This window comes from Lutra lutra, chromosome 1 (assembly GCF_902655055.1).
Source record: "Lutra lutra chromosome 1, mLutLut1.2, whole genome shotgun sequence".
Classification (NCBI taxonomy): domain Eukaryota; kingdom Metazoa; phylum Chordata; class Mammalia; order Carnivora; family Mustelidae; genus Lutra; species Lutra lutra.
In genome coordinates, this window is record NC_062278.1 from 220917212 (window position 1) to 220928083 (window position 10872).

The 10872-nt window shown below is 58.1% G+C and overlaps 1 protein-coding gene across 2 annotated transcripts; it reads left to right on the forward strand.

Moving 5' to 3' along the window:
* Positions 1–10614, forward strand: TBXA2R (thromboxane A2 receptor). 2 transcript variants are annotated; one of them, XM_047706331.1, is made up of 3 exons: positions 1–518; positions 4907–5775; positions 9927–10614. In XM_047706331.1, exons 2-3 carry the CDS (start codon positions 4990–4992, stop codon positions 10170–10172), a joined length of 1032 nt encoding a protein of 343 aa, XP_047562287.1. In that variant the 5' UTR covers positions 1–518; positions 4907–4989; the 3' UTR covers positions 10173–10614. The 2 variants fall into 2 exon arrangements, with proteins under 2 accessions (XP_047562287.1, XP_047562296.1); XM_047706340.1 differs by lacking the exon at positions 1–518 and adding an exon at positions 1194–1223.
* The last annotated feature ends 258 nt before the right edge of the window (positions 10615–10872 follow it).

Here is a 10872-nt window from a genome sequence, read left to right on the forward strand (position 1 = left end):
CTGAGCCCAGGGGGACGCGCCCACTCCCTCAGACGGCTGCGCGGGTTTCCCGGCGGGCTGGGGGTTGCCCACTGACCCCCATCAGCCAGGCCGGGCCACGGGGGCGTGGCCAGTGCAGGGGGAGGGGCCCGTAGAGACGGAGGGAGAGACAGAGAGACAAGGACAGACAGGGCGCCGGCTGCGGATCGGAGCCCCGGGTCGGGGCTATTTTTAGCCCCCGCGGACCCCCCTTTCGGGCCCCGAGGGCTCATCGCCCCTCCTCCAGCCCCGGAGGACCTCGCGCATCCCGGCGTCCAGAGCTGCCGCGCCCTCCATCTGTGCCCTGCGGGGACGTGAAAGGCCGGGGGTCCTCTGGGCTGCCCGCCCCTGGCCGTGCCTCGGTTTCCCCGGGGGCTCCGGGAAGCCGGACCGCCCTGCTCCCCGCTCCGCCCTCCCCGGCCTGGGCCCGGCGCCGGCCTGCCCGCGGGGCTCCGCGACAGGCGCGACCCCCCGCGCGTCCCACCGGTCACCATCTCCAGGTGAGGCCGGGCCGCCAGGTTAGGGGCGGGGCGTGAGAGCGGGCGGGTGTGTCCCGCGGAGGCCCGCCCCACTGTGGGTGTGTCCCCGTGCCTGCCGGGCAGCCAGGTGCTGGGTGTCGGGGCGGCGGCATTGTTGAACCCCGGTCTGTGCCCCGAGGGGGCGGTCGCGTCCCCACTGTCCGCCCTGGGCCCGTCCCAGCGTGGCTGAGGGTGTTCTGTGGGTGCGTTTCCCTGGGTGGGCGCTGAGCTGCTCAGGGTCCTCCAATGTGGCAGGAAGGGTTCGAGGGCTGGGTGCGGCCGTGAGCAAGCATGGCCCAGCGTCCGTGTGTCTGGGCAGGCCACAGCGGAGGGTCTCCGCGCGGGTCTGCAGCATCTCTCTAACTCGGTGTCCATCCCTCGGTGTCCATCCTTCCCCACGGCCAAAGGCCCGGGGGCTGGTCCCCTTACCCCAAACCACACCTGCCCTCCTGTGCGGCCCCCACACCGACTGCTGAGTGGTGAGCCCTCAAGGGCACCCATTGTACAAATGAGGGAATGAGGCTCCTAGGGCCGAGCTGGAATGACTGTGGAGGCCCCCCCCAACCCCACACCCTCTGAGGTGGGAGCCGGTCCGTGTCACAAACAGGAAAAGTTCCCGGAAATTAAGCCTTGTGGTATGGGGAGGGGAGACAAGGGCAGGCCTGGGGACTGACAGGGGCCCTACCCGTAAGGGTGCATCTCCCAGGGTGTCTGTGGAGGGGTCCTGGCCCATGGGCCTGCGAGGCCCCCCAGGCATGGGCTGGCCTGGCCCCCGCAGCTTTACGCCAAAGGGCGGCGGCATTCACTTGGCCAGAGCTTGGAGGACTCAGCAGACATGAAGGGGGCCGCACACACGTGCACACGGCCAGCCCAGAGCACCCCAGGAGCCGGCAGGCTCTCCAGGCATGGGGTGGGGGGTGCGGAGGGCCCATGGGGACAGGTCAGGCCTGGGTAGATCGGCCAGAATACCAGCAGGCGACTTTGTGTCCCCGTTTTCTGCATTTCGTAGAGGGGGGGACACAGGCTTGGTGGTGTTGGCCTGTAGCTTGGCAATGGCAGATCAGGGACTCCAGTCCGAGCTGGTGGGAGGTCATCTTCGTCCCTGCCGGGTGTCTGGGTGGGCCTGGAGACAGGCGGCCTGGCAAGCCGGGGGATGAAGTGTTGAGCGTGAGATGGACGTGTTGAGAGACGGCTAGCTCCGGAGCCAGAGGAGAGCAGGGCCGGCAGCCGCCAGCAGGCAGGGGAGGGGCCTGGAGCTTGGGAACCAGGGATCACATTCCACTGGCGGCTGGGCTTGGGAGGGCCCAGCCTGGTGTCTGTGCCTCTGGGGCAGGCTGGAGCCGTCCACCCCCACCCCGCCGTGGCCCAGGCTTACCCAGGTGGACTGATGTCCTCCAAGAAGGTTCCAGGAGCTGAGATGGAAGTTCTGGATCCCAGGACCCAGCCACGTTCCCGTCAAGGTTCTAGAACCTCGGCCCCTTGGAATTCTGGACTTGAGGCCTCCTGGGTTCCAGAACCAAGAACTTGTTAGAATTCCAGAGCCCTGGTCCTTCAAAGCCCAAACCTCCCTGCTCTTGGGCCATGGAAGCCTGGGTTTGTGCAGCAAATCTGGGGGTCCGTGCCTCCCACGAGGCACAGAGAGGGAGGCGTATTCCCCCAAGGGCCACACAGGACTGATTCTGGACCTCGCACTGTGTTGACAGCCTCCTGCAGGGGAGGGCCTGCCATCCCTCCCAGCCAACTTAGGAGGGGAAAAGAGGCCTTGCCAGGGGTCCCTACGGGCCTGGCCCGCATGCCTAGGGAACTTGAGACGGCAGCTATCACCTGAACTTGATGGCGAGGAGGGGTGGAGTGGAAACCACGGTCTGTGCCCAGAGAGAGTCATGCCAGTTTCCAGCCTCCCCCAGGGCCAAGGGCTCTGGGTCATAGGTTTGTTCCCAGATAGGGGAGACGTGAGGCAGTCTCAGGGTATGTGGCCCCAGGGCGAATGAGAAGTGCCTGAGCTCCCACACAGGGTGGGGCCATGAAACCCCAGGAGGAGCTGGTGGTCCCTCCAGGCTGAGGTCGAGTTAGGGGCCGCAGGCACAGCCCAAGTCCCCAGAAAGTTTCAGAAACAGTGTGTAGCAGCTCTCAAGGGAGCGAGTGCCCCGTCCTAAGAGGAATCCAAATGTAGGCCAAGTCTGTGATGGCAGAGAGCACGCCCCTTGCTCTGCAGTGGAGGGTAAGGGTGCGATCACTGTGAACAGCCCCTGCACGGCCGCCCACCTCTCTCTGGACCCCGTTTTCCCACCGCAGCCCCCCCCCCAACCAAAGTGGCCGTGGCCTTGGCTCTCGGCCTGGGAGCAAAGCTCACTGCGGTTGCCAGGGGCTGGATAATTCATGACTAGCGACAGGGAGTTGCTGAGCAGAGGGGCCAGGCCAGCACACGGGTTAGCAGGACTGGGAGCCAGGGCTGGCGCGAAGTGAGCACCCACAGGGCACTAAGCCCTGTACCCAGCTTAGCTCATTCCTGTCCACCCATGCTGCAGGAAGGGAACTGGGAGCTCCCAGCGGGGGGTATGTGACGGGGTTCAGGACAACACCCGGATTCAAATCTGGCCAGACCCGTTTTTTAGAAAATTCCAGCCCTTAGAGCAAATTGTGGTGATGGGGACCCCCCACACTAGGGCTCCCTCTGGCCGGCAGGCCTGCGAATCATTTACATGGGTTTGCCCACAGCAAGGCCTGGATTTACATCAGATCAACTCAGGCCAGGCTGTGGGGCCTCCGACGAGAGACTCGGCCTCTCTGGCGCCTCCGTCTTCCCCTTCTGCAAAATGGGGGTCAGGGAAGGAGCTTTCTGAGTTCTAACTGCCCGCCGGCCCTACATCCTGCCCATGCCCACCCACCTGCGTCCCCTCCGCCCTCCCCGCCCCCCCCCCCCCGGGGCAGCCTCGCTGGCCACATAGGGGGACCTGCGGTGTAGACCCAGGGCAGGAGCCCAGGGACCCGCCAGTTAGGCCCCAGCGCCCCCAGCGGCCTCTCTGGTGCATTCTTCTTGACACTGGGAGCTGTTCTCTGGATGGTCTCTTGCTTTGCTTCTGCGCAACATCCCCACGTCTGGTCTGTCCGTCCACACTCGTGGCAGCTAGTCTCCAGCGTCCTCCCGCAGCCCCAGAGGGTAACAGGTCCCTCTCACTGCCATTTTTAGCTCATCCCCAGGGAGTCTGTCGCTCCAGATGAGCTGGGTTTTTCTGTTTTTGTTCCCAGAATGGAACTAGATTTCTGGGTTTATTTCTTCATTATAAAAACAATGCCACAGGGCGCCTGGGGGGCTCAGTTGTTGAGCTTCTGACTTTGATTCGGGTCATGATCCTGGCGTCCTGGGATCGAGCCCCACATCAGGTTCTCTGTCCTGCGGGAAGCCTGCTTCTCCTTCTCCCACTCCCCCTGCTTGTGTTCCCTCTCTCGCTGTGTCTCTCTCTGTCAAATAAATAAATAAAATCTTTTTTGTTAAATGCCATGAAAATGGGGGGAAAACACACACACGATCCCAACATGGGCAAGGCAGCGTTTTCCAAAAACGCTGAAGGTGTCAGGCCTCCCGCGTACGTGCAGGTGAAGTGGTGACCTCAGAGCCGGTGGCCTCAGGCCACCCACCAGCCGCCCTCCTCACCTGGCACACATCCTGTCTCCCAGCAGCTGAAATCTGCCCCAGGTTCCGCAGTCGGCTGAGGGCTCAGCCGGGTGACAAGCAAGCGGGGCCACAGAGCCCAGGGAGAAGAGACCATTTGCCTGGGCTCACGCAGGGGCTGCCAGGATGGTGGTTCCCGCCCACAGCTCCTTGGTTCTTCTCTGTGACTCAGAAAAGACTCCTGGTGTTGTTCTCCAGGGGCCGCAGAGCAGACCACATGGGTCCTCACCCTGGTGGGTCACTGAGTCTGGGGAGGGCCAGAGCTGGTGGTAGTAGTGGTGGGAGCCATGAAAACAGCGCTATTAGAATAGTAATACTGCGTGGGGAGTGAGAGGAGCCAGGACAGGCTTCTTGAAAGAGGGGATATTTAGGGCGCCTGGGTGGCTTAGTGGGTTAAGCCTCTGCCTTTGGCTCAGGTTATGATCTCAGGGCCCTGGGATCGAGTCCCACATCAGGCTCTCTGCTCAGTGGGGAGCCTGCTTCCCCCTCTCTCTGTCTGCCTCTCTGCCTACTTGTGATATCTCTCTCTCTCTCTCTCTCTCAATCTGTGTTAAATAAATAAATAAAATCTTAAAAAAAAAAAAAGAAAGAGGGGATATTTGACCTGGGGTATTGAAGATGGTGTAGGAGTTCACCAGGCCCCCTCCAATGAAAATGCACAATGACTCACCAGCAAATCTTCTCTCTGCTCCCCCAGGCGTGCCTGAGCCAGCGCCAGCTCTCCCCACCTGCAGCGTCGGCCCGATGAGCTGTTGACCCTCCGCTCCCCGCCCCAGCGCCATGTGGCCCAATGGCACCTCTCTGGGGCCCTGTTTCCGGCCCACCAACATCACCCTGGAGGAGCGGCGCCTGATCGCCTCTCCCTGGTTCGCGGCCTCCTTCTGCGTGGTGGGCCTGGCGTCCAACCTGCTGGCCCTGAGCGTGCTGGCGGGGGCGCGGCAGGCCAGCTCGCAGGCGCGCTCCTCCTTCCTCACCTTCCTCTGCGGCCTGGTGCTCACCGACTTCATGGGGCTGCTGGTCACCGGCGTGATCGTGGTGTCCCAGCATGCCATCCTGTTCGACTGGCGCGCCGCGGACCCCGGCTGCCGCCTCTGCCAGTTCATGGGCGTCATCATGGTCTTTTTTGGCCTCTGCCCACTGCTGCTGGGGGCCGCCATGGCCTCGGAGCGCTACCTGGGCATCACCCGGCCCTTCTCGCGGCCCGCGGGGGCCTCGCAGCGCCGGGCCTGGGCCACGGTGGGGCTGGTGTGGGCGTCGGCGCTGGCGCTGGGCCTGCTGCCCCTGCTGGGCGTCGGCCGCTACACGGTGCAGTACCCGGGCTCCTGGTGCTTCCTCACGCTCGGCGCCCAGCCCGGGGACGTGGCCTTCGGGCTGCTCTTCACCCTCCTTGGCAGCTTTTCGGTGGGGCTGTCCTTCCTGCTCAACACGATCAGTGTGGCCACCCTGTGCCACGTCTACCACGGGCGGGAGGCCGCCCAGCAGCGCCCGCGTGACTGCGAGGTGGAGATGATGGCTCAGCTCACGGGCATCATGGTGGTGGCCAGTATCTGCTGGATGCCGCTGCTGGTGAGTGTGGCCCGGGGCCCTGCCCGGGGCTCCTGCCACCCTCAGTGGGTTTGCTGACTTACCTTTAGAGATCGTGTTTATTTGGGAGGGAGAGAGCGCAAGCAAGATCCCGGGGAGGGCCAGAGGGCAGGGGAGAAGCAGACTCCCTGCTGAGCAGGGAGCCCAACGCAGGGCTCGATCCCAGGACCCCGGGATCATGACCTGAGCCGAAGGCAGATGCTTCACCGACAGAGCCTCCCAGGCACCCCTCCACAGGGGACTTAAATCCTCAGGTTCTCATCCACCCAAGAAAATGTGGGCACAGACCCCAGTGTTCGAATGTCCTTGCTTGAGGAGCTCACGAACGAGACACAGATGACCCCCAGCTGGGGTCAGGACTGGGTTGCCCAGGGAGGGACTCCCATGTTCTATCTGGGGTATCAGAGGAAGTTTTCCAGAGAAGGGGTATTGGAGCTAGGGTTTTGAAGGATACATAGGAGTTTACCTACTAAACAAGAAAAAGGAAGGCATTCTAGGTAGTATCACTGAATCATCAAACATTTCCTGAGCCTACTAGTTCTGAAACTGGGCTCTGGCCAGATTTTCTGACCTGGGGGAAAGCTTGGCTGAAGTCCTTCCACTGATCAGTGTGGTTTTCCGTTTGGGGTGGTATTTTTTTCCATTTCTGGTTTGATCAGGACATGTCTGGAGTCTGAAGTCAGACACTCGGTGTCCAAATCACGCCCAGTAAGGACTTGCTATGTGACTCTGGTTCTGGGCTCCCCTCCTCCAGCCTTGGTGATTAGGGGGATTAAAAAGTGTCTGACCTTCTGAGTTACGGTGAGACGGAAATGAACCCATTAATCATTTGCCCTTTCCGCAAACATTTCATAAGTGACTCCTATGTTCCAGGCTCTAGTCCAGACACTGAAGACACAGCAGGGAACAGGAGTGACAGAGATCCTCCTTGGAACTCTTGCCAGTGGGGAAGGCGGGCCATAAACCTCGTGTATGGTTTGCAGGAAGGGGTCGATAGTAGGAAGTGAAAAGAGCTAGAACAAAAACCAAACCTGCAGGGGTGCCTGGTGGACTCAACTGCTGGAGCGTGTGACTCTTTAGTTCAGGGTTGTGAGTTCGAGCCCCCTGTTGGGTGTAGAGATGACTTAAAAATAAAATCTTAGGGGAAAAAAAAACCCTGCAAATGGAAAGATCACAAATTTGTTTTTTTGCTTTTGCTTTGTGTTTTTTGTTTTGCTGAGAATTTTTTACAAATGTAAGTGGTCGGAGGAAAACCGCAAAGAAAGGAGCATCATATTTTGACATTTTGTGACACGTGACAATGACACGGAATTCAAATTTCCGCATCCAGAAACAAAGTCCTGTTAGAACACAGCCACACCCGCATGCTTCCTTGTTGCTCGGAAGCTGCAGAGCCTAGGTGTGGCCAACACTGTGTTTAGAAAAGTTATTACACGGCCCTTGAAGAAGAAGTGTGCCACCAAGGGGCCCCAGGAGTCATTTAACAATTCAGGGAGTGTCTATCTAGAATGCCTTCCTGGGTTTTATCTAGCAGTGAAACTCCTACCCATGCTTCAGAGCCCCCGCTGGAATGGTTCAGAGCAGAGCAGGGCCCATTCTGGATGTCCCAAGAGACTGGGCCTGATGGTGGTCAGGGACCTCTCAGTGAAGGTGACATTTGAGCAAAGACATGGTGGAGGTGAAGAAGTGAACTATGTGGAGATCTGGCCTGGGGGGAAGCATTCCAGGAAGAGGGCATAGCACATGCAAAGGCCCTGGGGCAGGACCCTGCCTGGCATGTTAGAAGATCAGTAAGGAGGAAAAGAGTGGGTGCAGGGGAGAAACGGAGAAGGGGAGGGTGGAGAGGGGACTAGGGGGGACTGCAGGGAGGACTTGGGCTTTTTTTTTTTTAAGATTTTATTTATTTGACACAGAGAGAGATCAGAAGTAGGCAGAGAGGCAGGCAGAGAGAGAGGAGGAAGCAGGCTCCCTGAGGACCAGAGAGCCCGATGCGGGGCTCGATCCCAAGACCCCGGGATCATGACCTGAGCCGAAGGCAGAGGCTTTTAACCCACTGAGCCACCCAGGCGCCCCAGGACTTGGGCTTCTTCCCCAGGGAGATGGGAGCCCTGGAGGGCTGTGGACAGAGGAGGACATGACTCAGGTGCTGCCCGATAAATACGAAGCGTAATATCCATGAGAACAGGCCTGGGACGGGCACCTCAGGGCAGGACAAGAGCATATTTTCCAGCCAAAAGCAGCATTCTGTGGCTGCTGCTCCCATGGGAACCCATCGGTGCCAGCAGCTGGGACCCACCCCAGGAACTGGCTCCTTGCTGGCTCTCTGCTTCCCTCCCCTGGGTGAGATGCACACACCTGTCACCTCCCAAGGACCCTGACCGCCAACAGACTTGTCCATGCTGCTGCGCCTTGCTCTCCTCCCTGCCACCCAGCCTCCAGTCTCTTGGGATGCCCAGAATGGGCTCTGTCCCGCTTTGAACCATTGGAGCTGGGGCTTTGAAGCATGAATAGGAGTTCACTCACTGGGCACAAGGGGAAAGGCGTCCCTTCCCTTAGGTAGAATCACTGAATCATTAAACAACTCCTAAAATAAATAAATAAATAAACCAAAAAACTCCTAAGTCCCCTTTGTGGGGAAACTTTTCCATAAAGGGCCATATGGTAAATATTTAAACATGGCCTCTGTCACAGATACTCAGCTCTGCCGTCCCAACCGGATGGGAAAGCAGCCACTGGAAACAAATGGGCGTGGCTGGGTCTGTAGGACAGGGAGCCCTATGCGGGCTCGATCCCAGGACCCAGGGATCATGACCTGAGCCGAAGGCAGATGAAAGCAGACGATTAACCAACTGAGGCACCCGAGTGTCCCAAAAAGATCTTAAATCATCTATGCCCAGCGTGGGGTTTGAACTCACAACCCCAAGATCAAGAATAACACGGTCCACAGACTGAGTCAGCCAAGTGCCCCAATATGAATATAATTTCACCATAATAACTTACTTTAATGTAATAACTTTACACAATATGAATTATAATTATGCTTAATATAAATTTTAATTATAGTTATAAAATATACATTATGACTATCACATTGTATTATATTTATGTTTAATTATATAAATTATACAGTTATATAATTATAATTGTAATATCTGTAATTTTAAATACTATATAATATATACCTCTAGTATATTACTATAATGATAATTTACAATGTGAATTATTAAATAATTCCTTTTTCCATATTTGTAAATAACTTACATATATATCATACTAAACATAAATTTCAATAGTGATAAAACATTTAAATAATTCAATATACAGGGCGCCTGGGTGGCTCAGCGGGTTAAAGCCTCTGCCTTTGGCTCAGGTCATGATCCCAGGGTCCTGGGATCGAGCCCCACATCGGGCTCTCTGCTCAGCAGGGAGCCTGCTTCCCTTCCTCTCTCTCTGCCTGCCTCTCTGCCTACTTGTGATCTTTGTCAAATAAATAAAATAAAATCTTAAAAAAATAATTCAATATACAAATTTAATATAGAATCATTTAGTGTAAAACCATGTCATAAATTATATAAATTTTAATATAAAATAAAGTTATTTAAAATAAAACATACAGGGGCGCCTGGGTGGCTCAGTGGCTGAAGCCTCTGCCTTCCGCTCAGCTCATGCGCGGGAGTCCTGGAATCGAGCCCCGCATCAGGCTTCCTGCTCCGCGGGGGAGCCTGCCTCTTTCTCTCTCTCTTGTGGATAAATAAATAAAATCTTTTAAAAATAATAAGCTAAATAAAACATAGAATATAAAAACTAAGAATTTGGGGTGCAGTGGAAAAGTTTCACATCCTGACGTGTTTAGAATGGGAGGGGGTTTCAGAGCCCAGCGAAGCGGGCCGGCTCCGGGACTCCAGCTCCCACCTGCCAGTCCCCCCTCCCACCCCGCGCCCCGAGACGCGCAGGAAAAGCACGCGATTTCCCAACTGCGTCATCTGAAGCTCAGAGAGGCCGGCCAGCCCTCCCCAGGTCACACAGCAAGGCAGGGACAGGAACGGTCGGTCGAGGTCTCGGGGGTGGGCGTGGGCCGCGGGGCAGGGGCTGGCGGCGGGCGGACCCGGCTAACTGCTCTGACCCCCCCGCAGGTCTTCATCGCCCAGACGGTGCTGCGCAGCCCGCCCGCCATGAGCCCCAGCGGGCAGCTGTCGCGAGCCACTGAGCAGCAGCTGCTCATTTACCTGCGCGTGGCCACCTGGAACCAGATCCTCGACCCCTGGGTGTACATCCTCTTCCGCCGGGCCGTGATCCGCCGCCTCCACCCTCGCCTCAGCACCCGGCCCAGGTCGCTGTCCCTGCAGCCGCAGCTCACCCAGAGACGCCCCATGCCTTAGAGCCTGACGGCTGCAGGGGGCTCCCCCCGGCTGGAGCGTCCCTCCCGAGGACACAGCTGCCTGTTCTGGGGTTCCGGTAGCCCAGAGTCTCAGAAGGACCAAGCCTTGGAATGGCAGGACTGTGGGCTGCTCTCTAGCAGCCTTGGGGACCCCCTAACACTCCCCGGATCCCCCTTTCCGGTCCCCCTCCCGGCCCCAGGAAGGGTGAGCAGGCTTGACAGGGGGTGTCTGAGGAAAGGAGACTTACAAGCCTCCCCTTCCAGAAATCCTCTGGGAATGGGGGACTCCGACCCCTACCTATGACCTGCTTTCTGGGGTACGGTTGATCCCCTTGGACACCCCAACCCACGAAGGCCCTGCTTAGGAAATACTGAGTGTGCACGGGCGAGACCCCTCCCTTGCCAAAATATATCACGGCCCCCCTGGCCGTACTTTCCCTCGGGTTTGAAGTCATCAGTCTTTAAAGTTTGTGCATTGGATCACGTTGGACCATGTGCCCACGGCAGCTGGAGCAGAGCTGGGGGCGGGGGGTGGGGGGCGGAGGGGGTGCCTGTTTTGTTCGCTCAACACTGAAGGTGCCCAGGGCCTCGAGCAAACGCACCTGGCCCATAGTAGGTGCTCAATAAACATCGGTTGCAGGGACAGATGATTGAGGTTTTGCAGAGCACAGGGTCCGTGCAGGCCGGCTTCGCACTTAGTA

Bases quoted from the DNA above. Each gene is read 5' to 3' on its own strand.
- TBXA2R (XM_047706331.1), top strand. From the start codon at position 4,990: ATGTGGCCCAATGGCACCTCTCTGGGGCCCTGTTTCCGGCCCACCAAC. The intron at 5,776-9,926 runs GTGAGTGTGGCC...ACCCCCCCGCAG, and splicing joins TCTGCTGGATGCCGCTGCTG to GTCTTCATCGCCCAGACGGT.